At 33.9% G+C, this 22,052-nt stretch overlaps 1 protein-coding gene across 6 annotated transcripts in view; it reads left to right on the top strand.

Annotated features, from left to right (window-relative positions):
* The first annotated feature begins 6,444 nt into the window (after positions 1 to 6,444).
* The window catches only part of ZNF711 (zinc finger protein 711), a 30,433-nt gene continuing 14,825 nt past the window's right edge, over positions 6,445 to 22,052 (top strand). The window contains exons 1-4 of one of the 6 annotated variants that reach the window (XM_079123019.1): positions 6,483 to 8,334; positions 9,275 to 9,419; positions 9,908 to 10,012; positions 18,116 to 18,676. In XM_079123019.1, the coding sequence (XP_078979145.1) occupies positions 9,934 to 10,012; positions 18,116 to 18,676 (640 nt within the window). In that variant the 5' untranslated portion in view covers positions 6,483 to 8,334; positions 9,275 to 9,419; positions 9,908 to 9,933. The other 5 variants (XM_079123017.1, XM_079123018.1, XM_079123021.1 and 2 more) reach the window with 5 other exon arrangements.

The raw sequence follows: 22,052 nt of genomic DNA, 5'->3' as shown, positions 1-22,052 counted from the left end.
CTCAGTGCTTCAGTAACCCTGGGTTTAATTCTCAGTATGAATAAACAAAGAAGCAAAACTAGGGAAATGACAGTCTTTTCAACAAACAGTGCTGGGAAACTGGATATCCATATACAAAAGAATGACACTGAATCTTTTTTTAGCAGCATACACAAAGATCAATTTAAAATGGATTAAAGATTTAAACATAAATTCTTAAACCTTAAAACTCATAGGTGGAAACAAGGGCAAAGTTCTGCGATATTTGTCCCAGCAATGATTTCTTAGATATGACACCAAAAACACAAGCAATAAAAGCCAACATGAACAAGTGAGACTACATAAAAAAAAAAAAAGTTTCTACAAAACAAAGGAAACAATCAACAGAGGAGACAGTAAACCTACAAAATGGAAGAAACGTTCTCAGATATACTAAGGCTAATCTTCAAAATATATATTGAACCACTACAACTCACTAGCAAAAAATAAAAATTAAAATGGAATAAAATAACCCAGTTAAAACATGAGCAAAGAACTTGAATAAACATTTTTCAAAGACTACATACAGAACGTCAGTAAATACATAAATAGATGCTCAACAATAACAATCATCGAGGAAATGCAAATCAAAACCAAAGTGAAAAATAATCCCACTTCTGCATCTATTAGCATTGCTGTTATCAAAACATCAGAAGACAGAAATTGCTGGCAAGGATGTGAAAAAGGACAGTTGTACATTATTGGTGAGAAAGTAAATTAGTACAATCATCATAAAAGGCAGTATGGAGTTTCCTCAGAAAATTGGGAATAAAACTACATATAATCTATAATTTAAATTTGGGGTATATATCCAAAAGAAATGAAATTAGGATCTGGAAGAGATCCGCACTACCATGTTCACTGAAGCACTGTTCACAATAGCCATGATCTGGAAACAATCTAAAAGTCCAACTAATAATGAATAAAATGGCATATAGACACAATGGGATGCTATTCACCTATTAAATTGAAAGCAATCCTGCAATTTGTGATAACATGAGAAACAGATTATATTATTCTAAGTGAAATAAGATAGATACGGAAGGACAAATACTACATAACTTCACTTACATACAGTTTCTAAATAGTTGAACTCAGAGAAAAATAATAGAAAATTAGTTGCTAGGCACTGGAAGAATGGGAAATGGTGAGTTGCTGTTCAATGGGTAAGTGGATATAAATTTTCAGTTATGTAAGACGACTACATCATAGAAATAGACTTTACAGCATTGTTCCTTTAGTTAAAAATATTTTTTGTAAAATTTAATACATGTTATGAATGTTGATCTAAAGTTAAGTTTGTTTACCATGATAAATAAGATAAAAAGCAATGTGTGATGGCACGTACCTTCAATTCCAGTGACTCAGGAGATTGAGGAAGGATTATCACAAATTCGAGGCCAGCCTCATCAATTTAGTAAGATAATCACCAGAATTTGATATGATAATTATGTTTATTTTACTTGATCTAATAGATATATAGTGATAGTTCCTTTGGATCTTCATTTTCATTTGTCTAATGATGTTTATATTAGTGCATATTAGTTATACAGAAGTGGGTTTAACTGTAACACATTCTTATATGAATATAGCATAATTTGTTCAATTTCACCTCCCCTTACCCTTCTCTCTTTCAGTCCCCTTCCTCTACCTTAATGATCTCTCTTGTATTTTCATAAGAACCACTTTTTTCATTTTACTCTCTAGCTTCATGTGTGATGGAAAATACATGATACTTGTACTTCTGAGCCTGGCTTATTTCAAATAACTTGTTGCTTCCTAATTCTATTCATTTTCCTGCAAATCCTTTCATTCTTCTTTATGGTTGAATAAAAATCCATTCTGTATATTTTCTTCATCCATTCTTCTGTTCATGAACACCTAAAGAGATTCCATAACTTGTCTATTGTGAATTGTGTTGCAATAAACACAGGAATGCATGTATCTCTAGAGTATGCTGTCTTTAATTACTTTGAATAAATATGCAGGAACAGTATGGATGGATCATATAATAGTTTCATTTTTAGATTTTTAAAGAACTTTCATAATGGTTTCCATAGTGGTTCATGTTTCACCAACTGATGATCTTGCTAGAATTTGTTATTTCATTTGAGCTTGTGAAATGGTAATTGGCTACATTTACTAATGATACTTCTTGTAAAACAAACAAAATTTGTCTAATCCAACTAAGCCTATTTATTTATCCTAAAATTGTTTGTATAGGAAAAGTAGAATTAAATGGTGGGAACTTCTTATTGTTAATTGTCAGAATATGGAGTTGATGTTTTATGCATAAAAGAAAAATGGAATCCACTGATGTTTTTCTTTGGGAATGGGAGGATTTCTCTATTTATCCTTACTCAGCTCATACATTTTTTACATATTTGATGTGATTCCATCATTCTCAGGTACTGTTATTTTTATGCTTATGTACACTTTGGACATGATCACATTAGTCTTGATGGTTTCTTTGCTCTCTGACATCAAAATGACACACTGTCATCACACTTATTTCCCATCTGAATTAGGGAATTTGCTATTTCCCCCAATGAGTTCTAGTACTTTTTGTGTAGGATGGTATTTATAGACTATTGTGTGTCTTTTTATATTTTTATTATAGACTATTACAAGGAAAAACTGTATTCTTCAGTGGTGACTTAAATTAGTTTTCTTATACTTTTGCTTAAACAAGTATAAGTGCAAGTAAGAAATATATGCTTTGGGCTTCTGAAGTTTTTACAATTATAAAACCAAACAATAAATAATAAAATTAATAAATTAACAGTATTAATTTAATATTATATATTTTATTGTTTTACTGAAACTAAATTGCTGCTCACCACATGAATATGACTCTGAAATGGCATTTCGATTGTGGCTTTCCTTCTTGTATGCTATGGGATGACTCACTTCCCTCACCACTCTATGAAGAAATTGTATTCTGTACAGTACACCTGGTAGAATCATATAATTTACAAATGAAGTCTAATCCCTTTATTTCAAATCATCCAAGGACAATTAAATTAGTACTATCTGGTGCTTGTGTGCATGTAAATACAAATGTGAGTGTTGGTAATGTAAAACAGTATTCAGTTACAGGGTGGTCTTCTGGAAATTTTGAGTATTTGACTATGCTTATTTTCATTTATTTTGGATTATATTCTTGGGAATTGTGAGAAGTACAGAGAAACAAGAAGAGGATATAAGTTTTCACAGATGAGGCTCACATAAATGACAGTATAATTGTTGACACACTGTGACTCCATAGTCATATTAGAATAGGTGCCTAGATAGACTTGAGCAAGGGAAGTGGGGAAAGGAAATTCAGTCTCTGCCCCTGGATGGTACCCACCTGAAAGCTGTACTTCTTAGGGACTGCTTTCTTGTGGCCAGATAGCTCTGTCAATCTGGAGAAAATGGCTGTATTCTATGCTGGAAATTTTCCAACATGGCAAAATTGGCACAGGTGCAACACTTAAGTCATGGCGGGGAACCAAAATAATCCCATGCCCAAATTCATAATGTGTGAGGGAAGGTCCAAGCCCAAATATAAAAACCTACCTGGCAGGAAACCCCACATCCCTTCCTCTCTTGGAGGAGGCCTGCTCTATATCATATATATATATTTATTTTCATCTCACAAAGAAAAAAAAAACAAAAACAAAAAACAAACAAACAAACCAGTTTATGTTTTTTCTAACTGTGTCTCTTGACAAATCTCTTTCATAAAGACAGGAGTTGAGGAAATCTTCCATCTGGTAACTATATGGAAAAAGAGACAACACTACTTGATGTTTAAGTGTCCCCATAGCATACCACTTTTAGATGGCTAAGATTTGAAGAGGGCAGCAGAAGGTTGAAGGTATCAAGCTATAAAAACAAGCAAGCTATAAATTATATCAGTTTATAGCACCTCATTAATATTATTGGTCTTGCAGCTACTATGAAAATGCAGAAATACTAAAGCATGGATATAAAAACAACACTATTCTTAAAAAATAGCACAAACTGCCCTGCTTAATAGTTCTTCCACAAAGTAGTCAGTTTCCTCCTTTAAATGTTAACCCAATACCCAAAAGGCCTGTGTTGAATGGTCTTCCCCACTGTTGCTAGCTGGAATTACCACAACCATTCTATCCTTACCTGGGTGCCAAGAGATCTAGGAGCAATTGACAGCAACATTTAAGCAGAGTAGTGAGATATTAGTTTTGTGATGCAAGTTAACTCTGTTGATGTAGATTCTATGCTGTAAAAGATATCTAGTGGAGTAGAGAGACTTGTAGCAAAGAAATGAGTCGGAAGACATTATAACAGTCGCAATTGGCCAGAACTTCAACTGAAGTGAGAAAGGAGTGGGGAATCTCAATATGAGATGTTTTCCTAATTTGGTGACTTTTTAAAAAATTCTGGCATTTTTTGAGTATAGGGACCCAGAAGGACTACTAAGCAGAGTGTTGCAATGATGCAGGTAAGAAAGAATGTGAATCTGAACAAAATAATAATATTAGGAATTGGGGAAAAAGGTTCAACTACACAGAAATAAAGAAGATAGAATTCTCAGGATATTTTGAATGACCAGATTTTTGAAGAGGAAAAGAAGAAAGGATGATCTTCAAGTTTTAAAAATTATCTACTACAGTGTACAATTCACCAAGTTGATTGGTAGAAAAACCCCACGACTTTTCAACTTTCTTTTCTTAGTTATCTGTTGGAACTGTCACTAAAAGACCATTAAGTAGTGTTTGCCAGGGTATAAAATAGGAAAATACATGTCACGCATGGGAACACACTCATAAAATACCTTTGTTCATCTAGGAAGGAAAATAAAAGTATAAATGAATGATAACTACTAGGACCGTAAAACTATGGTCCACATGCCACATATGAACAACTGCCTGTTTTTTTTTTAATGACCTGTAACTACGAATGGTTTTTATATTTTCAAATAGTGAAAAAAGTCAAGAAATAATAATTTTCATGGCATAGAAAAATGAAATAAAAATTCTAATGTTAGTTTTCATGAATAAAGTTCTACTGTATTATGGCCATGCTCACTTGTGTATATATTGTCTATGGCTGCTTTGAGGTTACAATGGCAGAGTTGAGTATTTGTGAGATATGGTATGACCCTCAAAAATATTTTACTAGGCTGGTGGTATAACTCAATGGTAGAGCACTTGTGCAGCATGTGTGAGGTCCAGGATTCTATCCCTCCCACCCCCATGGCACTAACAAAATTTAAAATTTACTTGTTACTATTTACAAAATCAAAACATTTACTACCAGGCCCTTTACAGAGAAAGTTTAGTACCTCCTGGACTGATATGAGTCAGATCCTGTACTCCTGCATTCAAATATTGTCTTCTAGATAATTCACAATAATAACATGTTTATTTATAAATATTCAAATTATACACGGGTAATGACTTACTATTTTCTCAAAGGATTGTATCCTTTCCCCACTAAAGTACTGCTATCAATTTCAAAAGATTATAGAGTTAAAGATAAATTATCAGAATGTAAGATACTTTGCAAATACAATCTGGTCCTCACCTGCCTTTCAGTCATATCTCATCACTCTTTTCTCCACCCCTCATCCACAGAATTTCTTACTGTTCTCCAGATGCTGACAGAAGCTGAAAGTGACACGTTCAAGAAATATTTAGTGTTCACTGCATTTAGGTTCCTCGTCCACCTTTCTCTTCCATGCTTTTAACTCTCCTTTACTTTCTTCATTACTGTCTACCATTAGGAAATATAAAAAGAAGGGTAAGAGGAAACAGCAAAACACACAGTTTTTGGTTTTGTTTTGGTGGAGAAGAACACCTCTAATCTCTCTGGTCAGCCTAATTTGTCAAATCCTCAAGGGTCGGGCCGGTTCTGTTTGTTTGTTTTGTTTCGTGCCATCCAATTTATATTAGAGATTCAAAGAGTGGTCATTCTGTCATTGATTTCCCCCTCCCCACCCTGTTCATCTCCCTTGGGAAACCTGGAAAACAGAAAATCTTCCCACGGAAACTCCTCAGGGGCGCGCCAAGATCTGGGCTTGCGCACTTGGATTCGACCAGCGCTGCAGCCCCCGCTGCAAGTCCGCGGGGTCTCCAAGCACAAACCCAGCGCGGGCTCCTCAATCTCCCGCGCGCGCGCCTGCGCGCGTTCCCTCGTGGCCCCCTACCCTGCAGCAAGGGTAGCGTGACGTAATGCAACCTCAGCATGTCAGCAGCGATATAAAGGAGGACAAGACGACGCGCCTCCCAGACGCAGAGTAGCTTGTGATTGGCTCGGGCTGCGGAACCTCGGAAACCTTAATGTGAGGACCTTACGGATCCACAGCTGCCGCCCCCCCCCCCCCCCGCAGCAATCCAGATCAAGGTCCTAGTGCGATTGGCGGCGGCGGCGGAGGCGGCGGCGGTGGTGGCGGCGGTGGCGGTGGCGGCGGCCGCAGGTAAGGAGACTACTGAAGAGAAACTGAAGGGACTTGGGTCCGCCGCACTCAGTTCCTCCTGTGTGAGGGCAGGAGAAGCTCACACCCAGTATACAGTGTGAGGAGAAGGGAACAATGGAAGTGGCGTCTATTCTCTAGGCTTTCCCTCACCCTCAGGCGAACAGTTCTCAGCCGCTGGCAGGGACTGAAGGATTTGAAGAAAGTAAGGGTTCCCCCCGCCCCGCGACACACACATAAACAGGTAGCCACCCTCTTATTACCCTAGGCCAGAGCCCCAGGGAGCTACAGCCGTCGTTGAGGCCGTCGGTGGTTTAGGGTGACGGGAAAATGGCGGAAAACAAAACGATGAAGTGAAGAATGCGGCGTCCCCTTGACATTTTCTCTCAGCGACCCCCCACCATGTTCCTTTCAGTCTCGCCCCCCACCGTGTCGCTTCTGTTCCCCCGCCCGCTGCTGATGGTAACCTTTGGAATGCGTGAGGGATGGCAGGATTTGCAAAGAAGTGGCACTCAATCGGGCATTTTAGGGAGTAGGGAGCCCTCACAGCCTGGGAGGGGGGTGCTGTGTGCGGCAACTGTCGCCTCCACTAAAACACCACCATTTTGGTTCCCAGCCGTCTCCCACGTAGCAGGGCAGAGGGAGCGGGAGGCGGCTGAGGGGCTGGGCAGCACGGCGTGGGTAGTGGCGGTGGCGACCGCTGCACCAAGTGAGAAGAGGGAGGAGGGGAGGAAAGGGTATTCTTGTCTCATCGGTCTCTTCATTTCCAGTGCGAAGGTTCTCTCCCTGGGTTTAAGATCGAGACAGATGGGTAATATCCTAAAGGGCACGTGTGTGCGTTCTGCTTGAAATGATTGAAACTTGGCATGGTTGTGGGAAAGGGAGACTTATGCGGGAAGAGGGCTGAGTCCAAAGCTGCAATACTGCTACTTGCCAGGGTTCCTTTGTCTTCTGTCTCTACAAATACTACTTTCGCATTCTCCTGCTCTGCCGCCTTATCTTTTCTCTTCTGTGCTTCACCCTATTGACAACACTGAGAAGCTTGGTCCTGAATAAGCTATGTTTAGAGGACACATATGCGAGTAAAATTCTATTTTCATGATTTCTGCTCCTCGTGCATTGATGGAAAGATGTTTACTTGAAGCATACTTGGTATGTTACCTCCATACCATAAGGATATTGAGGTACACTCTAGAGAAGATTGAGAAATCTAGCTATCTCTTGGTTATTGAATGCTTAACAAACTGCTGTTCTCTTGCCTCATTTGTTATTGACCTTATTGAAAGTTCCTGTGTGAAAAAAACGGTGCTCCAATTTATTTATTTGGTATTCATACAGTTTGATTCTTCTCATAATATTTGCACTATATGTTGTAATTTTTACACTTCATTGAGTACTAGGGTGGTGATTTTTGTATGGATTTAGCAAGGAGAAACCTTGCTCTTGGTTCTCTTATACTTTCCAAAATAAAGTATTCCTAGTGGATTTAAAATGAATTTTAAGAGAAGATTTTGGTTTAATCAAGTGGTCAAATTTTAAGCGTAATAACATTGCACATGTTGCAGTAGATAGTTGTTTCTCTTGGCATCCCTTTTGATTGCTTTTTCGATAAACACAGATTTGAGCACATGAGCTCTTCCCAGCCTCATCCTGAAAGTTGAAGTGTAAAGAAAAACATTCCTAAGTTGTGTAAGGGATTTGTTGTAGAATGTTTTAAAATATCTAATTTTGAATATATTTTTACAATAGGTAAAAAGAACATTTTCCCAAAGAAAATAACATAGTTCAGAAGGAAAAATAAGGAGAAATTGCTGCAGATTTTACTTTACAATGTGTGAGAAAATCTACAATTTCTTCAAGGCAATCATATGAAGGTGATTAACAAGTTATTTAATCTTTTATTTAACTATTAAATAAATTTAAATCATTTATAATTGTTCTGTTATAAAGAGATCAATTAAATTGAAGACCAAAGAGTAGTTAAGTGTTAAAAATAAGTCTTTATTGCATTTTAATTTGTTTTGTGAGCTTACAGGTAATTTATTCTGAACTCTCTTGGCCTCTTGATCTCATGTTGTTTAGCAGAAAGCTGAAACAATTTGATGTTTGAAAAAAATATTTTAAAAGGCTAAGAATTTCTAAAATTAGGTAATTTTACTTAGGTATAGATAAATAATTTTGTCTGAATCCTTTGATTCTTTGAAGCCTTTGATCCTTAAATGTCACTCACTGCTATAGCATATTTATGCATATGTTGTATTTAGCTCCAGTGTTGCTAAGGAATTACCCTGTGAAGTTCTTCTACCTATTGTGTACTGTAGAGCCTTAAGGCAGAGGAAGAAAACACTTAGCAATCTCTCAGCATTTAAGAATAGATTTTGTTTTACATGGCAGCTTTGTAAAACTTTCATTATATATTATATATATATATATACACATATCATCTTTTGAGCAGTATATCCGAGTGTATTAAACACTTTCTAAATGAAAATGTGATAAATGCCTTATGAAGTTTATACTTTTTTTGTTTGATTTACTTAGAATCTTACATTTGAAAGGTAAATGCACATAAGTAATTATAAGAAATAGATTGTCAGCATTTAGCTTTATGTTCCTTACTCTCTGATGATCTTAAATCTATGATAAATCATTTTCAAATGAAATAAGTTGAACCTTTGCTTTCAAAACCACCATGAGGCTAGCATGATTTTTTTATCACTACTGAAAAAAAAATCAGTTGTACAATTAAAATGATATGCTGAAATACTTTGCTAAATGTTTGTATGTGATTGATCTTATCTTTACCATATTTAGGAAGCAGTCATGTTTCATGAGTCCTCAAAACTGTGAGACAAGAGAATGTAGTAGAGTGAGGCCAGAAGTCCTTACTGGTTCAAAGAACTCCAGGGAAACTGGGATAGAACATTTTACATTATAAGTAGAACCCCAGGAGCCAGAGGTGAATACAAGTTTATCTGCAGAGCTCCGCTGCAGGGCTGATCTGGGTCTGGAAGAAATGGATGAGAGCTACTGGATGAAATTCACTAATACTAGACATCTGAGTCCTCTAGTAATGTATAAATATCCCAACTATTGTCTGTTCTCATCTTGTTCTTTTTCTTCTTTTATAACCTGTATTTCAATCTTAACCTCAATTCTGCAGTTTTGTTCTTTTGCTTGCTTCTATCATTTCTCTATGGCTCATCACCTTTACCGTGCCTTATTCTCCATAATCTTTGGTTTACTTCCACCTACCCCTTTTTTAATTATAGTTATCACATAAACCATCAAATTAGGTTTTTGGGGTTTTTGTTTGTTTGTTTTGTTTTGTTTGTAATAAGCTTTGCACACCTGGTTGAGAAGCATATTTTCAGTTGCTTTTTTTTTTTCTCAAAACAACTGACTTGAGATAAATGTAAACTATTTTTAAATTCATTTCTTTTACAGATATTTTTGAATGAACTTTGCTAAGTATGGATTCAGGTGGAGGAAGTCTTGGATTGCACACATCAGACTCTAGAATGGCCCATACCATGATTATGCAGGATTTTGGTAAAGCATTTTCTTTGTTGCATTTTTTCTTTTTTAAAAGTAAGAACATACTAAATATCAAAAATAAATTAAGGAAAGGAAGACCTACAACGAAAAATTATTCTCTTACTAGAAAAATAAAATTATAAGGCTTATTATTTGCTTAAAATAATCTGTGTCAGTGGTATACTTAATTTTTGTAGTTTGTGGGAGGACTGAAGTAAGCAAACTTGGAATATAGAAATATTGTTACTGGAAATGAAAAACTTAGGTTGCATTAGTTGTTTTTTTGTGTGGTCCTGGAGATCGAACTCAGGGCCTTGTGCATGCTAGGCAAGCACTCTACCAATTGAGCTATATTCCCAGCCCCCTTAGGTTGCATTAGTAAGTACATAATTATGTCACGTTGTAAATATATTTATACTTATGTATAAATTACCAGGTGTAGGAAATTTTAAATTGGCTTTCTCTGTACATGGCGTAAAGGCATACCATTTGTGTATTCATAAATTTACATAGAGTAATGTTGTTTGATTCATTCTGTTAAATTGGCTTTCTAACATACATTTTAAGTAGTATTGTTAATAAATCTGGAAAAGGAAGTGTTTTCACCAATTCAGAGTAGTTAGATGCATATAAAGTGATATAGGCAAAATCATGCACTTGGTAATTAATTTTATTCTGATGCTTTTCCTGAGAAATTTGTTATTAATAGTATACATTTTTTCTTTTTAAAGAAAAAAAACCTCCCTACTTTTGTGGCCAAGTGTTTTAGTAGCCTCTTAAAAGTAGTCTTTTTGATGGAGATGTTAAAACTCTGTTGATAGTCAACAAAATAAATGAATGCAGGCAGGGTTGTTCTGAATTACAGAGGAGATAGAAATATCTGAAATAAAAGAAGCAGGAATGTGATCATAAAAACTCAAGATCTGAGTAAAAGCAGAAAATACAAATGGTAAATTGGGATAAAAGGTAAACAGGAAACATAAGGTAACAGAGATTTTGAAACTGAAATTAGTGATGGAGAACTAGAACCCATGATACTTTGCTCAAATTAGAAATGACACTACTATTTTTGGATAATGTCATCAAATATGTCATTTGGTTCCATATGAAAAACCCAGAGTAATAAGTATCAGAAAAAGTGGATTGTAGACATGGAGGTGCTGTTTATTAGGTGTGTAACTTGGCTAAATGACTGAATTCACTTTTATGAGTGGGCTGGACTAAATAATATTTAAAGTTCTCTCCATTTCAATGATTCTTTGACACTGCTGTCAGACTGAGTAAACCTGGGTACATTATATTTGAATGTTGTAAGGATTGGAATGCCTGTGTAGTTAATTGATGATGTAGAAAGGAATCATGGACTTAGTCTCCTAAAAGATAAATTAATTGTGTTGAGTTAGAAATGATTTGGAGTGGGAAAATGTACAAAATAAATTCTACAGGAGCGACAACAGGACTAAAAAAATAGGTGGTTATATATGTCCTTGTGAATTATTGGCTCAAAAGGTGATAGTTTTTAGAACACTGGAATACACTAATTTCAGCATAAGTAATTTTTGCTTGAAATTTCAAACTTTACTTTTTTTACTATTTAAAATTTATTTTATTTTATTTTATTTTTGGGTGCTGGGGATTGAACCCAGGGCCTTGTGCTTACAAGGCAAGCACTCTACCGACTGAGCTATCTCCCCAGCCCCTTTTAGGGCTTTTATATTTTAAAAATGGAAGTAATATAGTATTTTTCCTATTTAATACAAAACTTTAACTATTTGTAACACTTCGTAATTTGCCATGACCCCCTTTACTCCTGAAGATGCTCCTATTACCAAGTAGAATGTGTTTCCTTCCAAAGGATGACAATCATCTGATTGATGCTAGTGAATATTTACTTGGTGTTCCTCTTACTTTCCTTTCCATTGTTCATCTTCAGTGCCTTGAGGTGTAATTAATATTTTATTACTTTTAATACTTCATTCTATTTTAGTTGCTAGGGAAGTAAAACATGCTATTTAAAATTTTTATATATGTTTTTCCTTCTGTATTTTTACTGATATAATTCATACACCAAACTATCCACCTCTATTAAAACTTGCATTTCAATGGCTTTTAGCATGTTCAGAGAATTGTGCAACCATCACCTTGGGAGTAATTTTAGAATATTGTGTAACCCTAAAAAACAAATGAAAAGCCCTAATACTCACCAGCAGTTATTCCCCATCTTCTCCATCCTCACCAGCACTAGGCATCCACTAATCTATGGATTTTCCTATTCTGAATATTTTTTATAATATAAGACCTTTTTGTCTGGCTTTTATCCTTAGCATGACTTCAAGTGTCATTCATGTGGCATGTTTTAGTACTTCATTCATTTGTATTCTCAAATTTTATTTCATAGTATAGGTAAACCACATTTTGTGTATCCATTCATTTGTGGACAGATATTTAGGTTGTTGAAACACTTTTAGGACGTTAGAACAATTCCTTGTTTGACCTAAAGCTTTGCATCTTAGACTTGTGCCCTTGGAGGCATGTGGCAGTGTGCCAAGGCATACTTGAAACCACAGAGTGAACACATCTTTGCATCCTTTTATTTGAACTGGGGTGAATACACATACACACATATATTTATACACAAACATAAATGTTATGGCCTAGAAAACAAAGTTTTCCTCTACTACCCCTTGTCGTAGTAAAATTGAAGACTTTAAGAACTACTTAAAGTTTCTCATTGGTATTTTCATTGTATAATTTGAAGCCACTTCTAAAATGAGAAATTAAAAGAGAAACTTATTTATTGCAGACAAAAATATGAAACCACTACTTTCTGATATACACTGGTTTGTGATTTAACTCTCTAATAGTATTTTTGGTTATTGGTTTTATGAAAGGATGTGTTTTTTTTAATGCCATTTTTTATGTTCATTAAATTTAGGTATAAAAATCAAATGTCAACTTAATTGTTTTTATATTTTTAAGATATATTTTAAAATATTTTTAGTTGTAGATGGACCCAATAGCTTTATTCCATTTATTTAGTTTTTTTTTTTTTTTTTTTTTTTTTGTACTGGGGATTGAACTCAGGAACACTTAACCACTAGGCCACATCTCTGGCCCTATTTAGTATTTTTTATGTGGTGCTGGTGATTGAACTTATTGCCTCATATGTGCTGGGCAAGTGCTGTACCACTGAGCCACAACCCAGCCCAAGATATTTTTCTTAATTTACAGTTAAATCAATTATAATTAATATTGGTAAAATCCACTAATTTGTGGTTAGGGATGATATTGATCTAAAATATGTTAACCTATGTATTTCCTTGGTAAATAGATTCTAAACTCTTAGAAGACAGGAATTCTTTCTGTATTTGATATATAGTTGTGATCACAATTTCATACATAGGTGTATGTTATTTTGTGAAATGGAAAGATGTCAAACAGGTATACTCCTAAAGAAAACTTTGTTAAGAAGACTTTTGGAAATTTTAGTTCTATTGATTCATATATTTTTTACTAAAGCAACCCCTGTGCTTATTTACCCATCTGTTAAGTTTTCTAAATTCTAACATTTCATTTGAAATTAGATCTATTCATTTTGAATTTCTGTTAGCATCAAAACTTTGATATTTGAAATGAATGAATTTAGTTATATTTGTGAAACATTGAATTTGGCCTGTGTAAGTAGAACTAACCAAATAAATACCCTACGTGTCAAAAACTCTAAATTCTATAAAGTTCTTGGTTGGGAATATGGAGTAACTATTATATAGAAAATTTGAACCATTAATCTAGAATTGTTAGACCAATTTATTCTGAAAGATAGTTGAGGTTTAAAATTTTAGAACATTGGGCTATTTTTGTGGTATGTCAGTGTAATGTTTTATTAGAGTTTGATATTGCAAAAAGTCTATGTTGTTTTAGAAGTTAAAAAGAAAATAGTCTTAGACAGTAGTACAAGACAGACCCAACAAATAACAAATTTTATTCCATTACTCTGGTGAAACTGCATATATTCACATTTAAATTAAGTAACTTAAGTAAGATGGAAAATACTGGAAGTCAGGACTTGTTTCCTACTGTTATCTGGTTATGGCATTCATTTCACACTTGTTTTTCTTCTCATTTTTATTTTCCTATACTAGTAAAGTAAATTCTTCATACCATTTTAGTGCTACTTGTGAAATGTTTTAAAATTTAAATGAGTTTCTAGGTGATAGGTCTTTTTTTACTTTTTCCCTCAAATTAGTCTTCTAGCAGTGCCCCACTTGGTTAATCCTATAAATATCTTTTTAAAACAGTTTCTATAGTAAGTAAATAAACTCTCCTCCTAGGCAAGTAAAAAAAAAATAAATAGTCTGGAGTTAAATAGTAAGTTCAGTTCCTACATTGAACCTTGGCAAGTTTACTTAACCTCTCTAAATTATAGATTCTCCATATTTAATGAGGATAATAATACCCATCTTAAACATGTGTTCTGAGAATTAAGTGAGAAAATATACATAAAATATTATCTGGTTGCTTGGCTCATTATCAGTAATTAATAAATATAGCTAGTGTATAGCTAAATAAATGACTTTATTTAGGTATACAGTGAAATCTAACAGATAAACTGAGTAGAGGGAAGAGTAAAATTTAATAGGAGCCATCTTGGATCTTGGTCTGAGTAATCTGCCAGAATCCTGTGCTGGACTCATCAATTCTTGTTCTAGAATACTTAAGATCATTTGGTTCAGGGTAAACAAGCATATTTAGATTTATTTTGGTTAAGATCTGAGTTATTTTTACCTGTAAATTCCCACTAGAGGCTTGGTGAACTTGCTCCCAGCCCACTTGGGAGGCTGAAGCAGGAGGATCACAAGCTAAAATCCAGTCTGAGCAACTTAGCAATACCCTGTCTCAAGAAACAAAAAGGTTTGGGGTTATAGTTAAATTTTAAAGTGTCCATGAGTTCAATAAAAAAAAAAAAACCCACATAATAATAATAAAAAGAACAAAATAAAACAAAATGAAAGGCACTTATTCCATATTCTTAGAATGAATCCACACAGTGAAGTTAATCAGAACCCAGGTCAGTATAAGCATTAGTCTATCCTTCTCTGTATCTACTCTCAGGAACCAACTAACCTCCAGCAATGCTCTAAATAAGTGGTATTTCCTATATTTTAAGTCTTTGATTTGTATAAAGATTTTTATGAAATAGTAATTTTATTATCTATTTATATAGAATTATAGTACTGTGAATTTTGTGCACTTAATATTTATTTTTTTCATGCTAAAAGCCATCACATTTCTAGATTAAATGCTAAATTTGAAACTTCACCTCTTTCCTCTTATTTAAACATCCAGTGGAATAATAAATGAATAAAAGTATCTGTTTTATACAAATTCCCTTTGTCTAACAGATTTGCAGAATCATGGTATTCTTTTGAGGTAATCTGGTGGTTTAGATTAGAGTTTGAGAACGGTGACAAGTATTCAAGAGAATAAAAAGGGAGATGCTCTGAAGAGCTCCAATGAAAGTTGAGCAGTGTTCCCTTCTTACTTTATTATTTGATGGGCTGGGTTTTTGATGGTGTCAGTTGGTCTCTATTCATGTTAACTAACTTCCATGGTGAATTGATTAAAACTAATGAACATTGTATGGCAAATGGCATTCTCTCATAGTTTATAGAAAGTGATCATTGGGTGGAAAAGACTTCTGTGATGAATTATTTCAGAATAAAATTTTATTATAATTTATTTTAACTAGATATAGATAATTTCATTATAACCAGGCCAACAATCTTTTTTTTTATTGTAAACAAATGGGATACATGTTGTTCCTCTATTTGTACATGGAGTCAAGGCATACCATTTGTGTAATCATAAATTTACATAGGGTAATGTTGATTGATTCATTCTGTTATTTTTTCCCTCCCCCCTCCCCTCCCACCCCTCTTTTGCCTCTATACAGTCCTTCCTTCCTCCATTCTTACCACCCTCCTTAACGCTAACCCTAAACCTAACCCTAACGCTAACCCCTCCCACCCTCCATTATATGTCCTCATCCGCTTATCAGCGAGATCATTCGTCCTTTAGTTTTTTGAGATTGGCTTATCTCACTTAGCATGATACTCTCCAATTTCATCCATTTGCCTGCAAATGCCATAATTTTATCATTTTTTATGGCTGAATAATATTCCATTGTATATATATATATATATGCCACAGTTTCTTTATCCATTCATCAATTGAAGGACATCTAGGTTGGTTCCACAATCTGGCTATTGTGAATTGAGCAGCAATGAACACTGATGTGGCTGTATCTCTGTAGTATGCTGATTTTAAGTCCTTTGGGTATAGGCCAAGGAGTGGGATAGCTGGGTCAAATGGTGGTTCCATTCCAAGGTTTCTGAGGACTCTCCATACTGCTTTCCAGAGTGGCTGCACTAATTTGCAACCCCACCAGCAATGTATGAGTGTACCTTTTTCCCCACATCCTCTCCAACACCTATTATTGCTTGTGTTCTTGATAATCGCCATTCTAATTGGGGTGAGATGGAATCTTAGGGTAGCTTTGATTTGCATTTCTCTTATTACTAGAGAAAACAAACAATCTTGTTTACCACCTCAGAGTGGCAGAATGTAATGATTGCTTATGAAGAGAGTTTATGCTTATACAATATTTACAAGGCAAGTGGGAGTTGGTATTTACCCTGCTGCTCATGAAAAACATTTAAGTTTTGATCCTGTTGTAGATTTACTATTATCAAACCAAAATTTAGTCTAAAATGATTAGTTTTTTTGATCCACTAAATAAGGTATTGAATAATGCCTTCCACTTCAGATACATTAATTCTTATAAGTGAAACAATTTCAGGGACTTTCATGTTTATAATAAATATTTTATAATATATTTTATTAACTTATTTGGATATATTAATTTTTTGTTAATGTCTTTATTTTCATTTTATTCTTTGAAAAAAATATGCACTCTCAGGAATTAGGGAAAAGTAGTATATAGGTTTTAATGTTTTCTCCAGTATTGGCATTTTATGTAACCGTAGTACAATATCACAAGTAGAAAATTGACATTGGTACTTTACTGTTAACTAGAACTACAGACCGCATTCAGTTTTCAGTGTTTTTACACAGATTTGTGTGTGTGTGTGTGTGTGTGTGTGTGGTACCTATATGGTTTTGGTCCATGTATGGATTATTGTAAACACCACCACAGTGAATACACAGAATTGTTCCATCACCATACATATGCTATTCTTGTTCTATTAACACACATATTCCATCTTTGGCAACTACTAATCTGTTCTTCATCCCTGTAGTTTTATTATCTTAAGACTGTTATACCAATTATTCCATTTATATATTATACAGTATGGCAATTTCAATGATGGCTTTTTTCACTCAGAATCATTTTCTGGAGATTCATTGAGGTTTTTGAATGTATCATAGTGTGCTCCTTTTTATTTTTGAGTAGTAGTATATAGTAAGGGTATGCCAGAATTGGTTTAATCAATCGTTTACCTGATAAGTGACATTTGGTTTGTTTCCAATTTTTTGCTACTATGAGTAATAGCTTTTATGAGTTGTGAATTTTTATGTACAATTTTTGAATAAGCATATGTTTTAAGGTTTCTGTGGAAAAATGCCCTAGAGAGCAATTGTTGGTTTGTATGGTAAGTGAATGTCTATAGTTTTGTATGAAACTGCCCAACTATTTTCCAGAGTGGCTGTTACCATTTTACATTTCCACCAACAACATATGAGAGATCCAGTTTCTCCACATTCTCACCAACCTATAGCATTACCACTGTTTTTTATCTGTTTCTTTGGGGTGTGGTGGTGTGTCATTATTGATCTTATGTTTTACTTGAAAATAAAGTACTTTTTTTTTGGTATTAATTTCAATTTTACTAACATCTTTTTTCACCCACTTCTACTCCAATTCCTAGTTAGTGATATTTTTATTACAGTTAAATTTTCAGTGATATTTTAAAAATGCTATATTTAGCAAGAACTTTAATAATTAAGTAATATTTTATAACAGTTAATGTATTAAATATATTACTTTTAATTAATAAAATAACTTTACCTTTTTTTGGATAATTGTTTGTATTATAGTGGCTGGGATGGCTGGTACTGCACATATAGATGGAGACCATATTGTTGTTTCAGTTCCTGAAGCTGTATTAGTTTCTGATGTCGTCACAGATGATGGGATAACTCTTGATCATGGCCTTGCAGCTGAAGTTGTCCATGGGCCTGATATCATCACAGAGACTGATGTAGTAACAGAAGGTGTGATTGTTCCTGAAGCTGTACTTGAAGCTGATGTTGCCATTGAAGAAGACTTAGAAGAGGATGATGGGGATCATATCTTGACTTCTGAACTAATTACAGAAACTGTTAGAGTACCTGAGCAAGTTTTTGTGGCTGACCTTGTTACTGGTCCTGATGGACACTTAGAACATGTGGTTCAAGATTGCGTTTCAGGAGTTGACTCTCCCACAATGGTATCAGAGGAGGTTCTTGTAACTAATTCAGATACAGAAACTGTGATTCAAGCAGCTGGTGGTGTTCCTGGTTCTACAGTTACTATAAAAACCGAAGATGATGATGATGATGATGATGATGATGATGATGATGTCAAGAGCACTTCTGAAGACTACTTAATGATATCTTGTAAGTGAAACAAAGTCTTTCATTACTCAGGAGATTGATTTATATAACTTGGAAAGATTTTCTGGGATGGAGGACGTATTCAATAAAAGTCACAGGGAAACCTTTTGAAAATTAATTTTTTCAAAGGTGTGTTCAGATTTTTTTTAGTTTATTCATGTTTTTAAGTGAAATTTTATCCCCAAAATAAAGTGGTATGATGCAGTGTTTTAATATCAGAATAGAAATTGTATTCTATAGTTCTCCCTATGTTTGTATTCCATTTGACTAAGTATGTATGCATATAGTTTATGCAAAACTATTAGCATTTATTTCAGAGTTCTATGTGAGATCCTTAAAACTTTACATCTGAGGAAGGAAGATAGAAATATTTTATTTTCCTTTGAAGTGATGGGTTTTCCAGAAAAGCAATGATGATAAAAATCTCATGATATGTTATTGTTGGAGCTTGAAAAAGAAATGGATCTGTTCTTTATAAAATTTGAAGAAATCATGCTAAATGTAGTAAAGATTAGAAAAAAACTTGTCACTTTTCTGGGGAAGAATTTTGTTCTTTTTAAAAATGCAAAAATGATTAACTGGGAAGAGAATTACCACTGAGTGTGTGTATGTATGAATATATAGTAAATAAATGTTATATATGTGTCGGTGAATTTAAAACAAACTAGATTTTTAAATTTGTAAATATGATTTCAAAGTCTAATATGTTAACATTTTCCTTTTGATGGTGAATATTTACATTGCTTTTAAGGGACTGATTTAAGCCATTAAAAAATGAAGATGTTATTACATATTCTTAAACAGATGTAGTTTACTAAAGCAATAGTATATTTACATCTTAACATTACAATAACTATTATTATCATTTATAAAACGATATGGTTGTTTCTTTGAAAAGAAATTCAATATGTCTTCAAAGTGGTATTCATTAAATTGGTATTAAAGTGACCTAAAACTTAGATATCCTCTACTATAAATAGTCATACCTTGCATTATCTTCTATGATTTGATTCTGTGAAAGTTTTTTCAAAACGTTTCTGGAATATGTTAGGTTCAAATATTTGTCTTGACAATTACCACATATGTCAAATGCAAAGAATTCTGTGCTTCTTAGACTGAAAATTAAAGAGCATATTATATAACTCTAATGTTACTGAAACAACTGCAGGATAATTTTAGGGGGAATTTAAGCTGAGGATTAATCACTCCTTCATCAGATGAAGTTAAGACTAAGTTATTTTATGTTATAGAAAATGTATTTGCAAATATACATAAATTAAATGTTTTCTTACATCACTCATTATCCCACCATCGTTATCTTTGACCTTTTTTATAATGCTTGCACTACTGGAACCATTTTCGTTTGATTTAATCTCTTCCTTAATTTTTGATTCATTTTTATTACCTCTCAGTTTCTGTTGACTGTTGTATCTTTCAAAAATTAGAGAATACATTACCTTAAAAAGACCATAATGTTAAATCAAGAAGTCATTTTTTTTCCTCTTTTCTGAAATAGAGGTTTTCAAATATCTAAGACTTAAAGCTGAGTACTTAAATTAGAACTTTGTCTTGTTACCGAATCCCTAAATATTTTTGTAAGGAAACCTCATCAGTAGCTGAGTTTTAGCGGTAGGAAGTTTATCTTTTCTTAGTATCTTAGATACATCTGAGTTTAATCTATACTCAAGCCAGACTTCACAAATTCTTTATCTGAGCAGATGGTTAGGCTCTCCCACTTGTGCTAAGTAACATTGAAATTAAGAAAATAACCATATCTTTCTAATATTGTCCCAGATGTGCTCTTCTCTAAAAATATCTAACACCCATAAGACATTTGTGAGTGATTATTTTCTTATGAAAAGCTTCACTGAAACAGGGATATTCCTTTATAATGAGCCACTTTAATGTATTTAAATGACTTTCTACTTATGAAATAAGTAAAAATAAGTAAATAATATTTCCTTCAGGAACATAATTTTGTATAAAACAAAATATCTTGGTAGGTTGATCTCATTCAAACCTCACTGATTTCAGGGATAAAAGAAAAAAGTTATTCTAAAAGTAAAACCGGGCTGGGGAGATAGCTCAGTTGGTAGAGTGCTTACCTTGCAAGCACAAGGCCCTGGGTTTGATCCCCAGCACCGCAAAAAGAAAAAAAAAGTAAAACCACTTCATCAAGATATAATTCACACACCATACAAATTCACCCATTTAATGTTTGTAAATTGTTTTTAGTTTATTCAGATTTGTATAACCATTGTCTAATCATTTTAAAATGTTTCATTACCCACAAATGAAATTCGATAGCCTTTTTTTTTTTATTTTATATTTTCTTGGTGGTGCTGCTGGGGATTGAACCCAGGGCCTTGTGCATGCAAGATAAACACTCTACCAACTGAGCCATATCCCCAACCCCCTCTATAGCCTTTAGAAGTTACTTGCCATGTCATTCACCCACAGGCAACCATAATTCAATTTTTAGATTTTTCCTATTCTAGATATTTCATATAAGTGGAATCTCACAATGTGCGGCCTTTTATATCTGGCTTTTTTCACTATTCATAATGTTTTCAAGGATCATTCATGTCATAGCATGTATGGGGACTTCATTCCTTTTAATCTCCAAGTAATTTTCCATTGTATGGATATGCCATATTTGGTTACTCATCAGTTGATGAACATTTTGGATTTTCATTTTGGTCTATTATGAATAATGCTGTGAATATTTGCATATAATATTTGTGTAGGTATGTTTTTAGTTCTGTTGGATATATATTTGAGAGTAGCATACCTTTGAAATTTAAATGTGACTATATTTTTTGTTTTTATCTCCATTGTGAAATATAGATCCTTTGTACATTGTTTAACCCTACCCCTCTATTATATCAGTATATATACATTGGAATCATATCCTCTGTATAATTTTTGTAGATACAGCATTAAAGCACTAAAAAGCCTACTTAGCTTTAAAAAGCAGTGTTATATTATACAGTTTCCTAAAATACAGTTTAATCAAATTGTGCCAATAGGTTATAGAAGAACATTTAATGTTACTAAATGTCGTAATGTTGGCAAACAGTGTGCTTTACTATTCTGTTTTATGTTTAATGCTAGTTGATTTCTGTGGTGTGAATACAATACCCACTTATCGGTGATTTGAAAAACAACACTGTAGGACCTGAATATCTTGTGCCTTACAATAAACAAAAATGTTACACTTGAATTCTAGATATTTTAAGGTTTTTTTTCCATGCTAGAAATTGAATTCAGGGGTTCTCTACTACAAGCTAAACCCCAACTTTTTTTTTTTTTTTTTTTAACTTTGAGACAGGGTCTTGCTAAATGTAGAGACTGGCCAATATCTTGAGATCCTCCTGAA

Source organism: Sciurus vulgaris (assembly GCF_902686455.1).
Source record: "Sciurus vulgaris genome assembly, chromosome: X".
Taxonomy (NCBI): Eukaryota; Metazoa; Chordata; class Mammalia; order Rodentia; family Sciuridae; genus Sciurus; species Sciurus vulgaris.
This window is presented reverse-complemented; position numbering and strand designations above follow the sequence as displayed.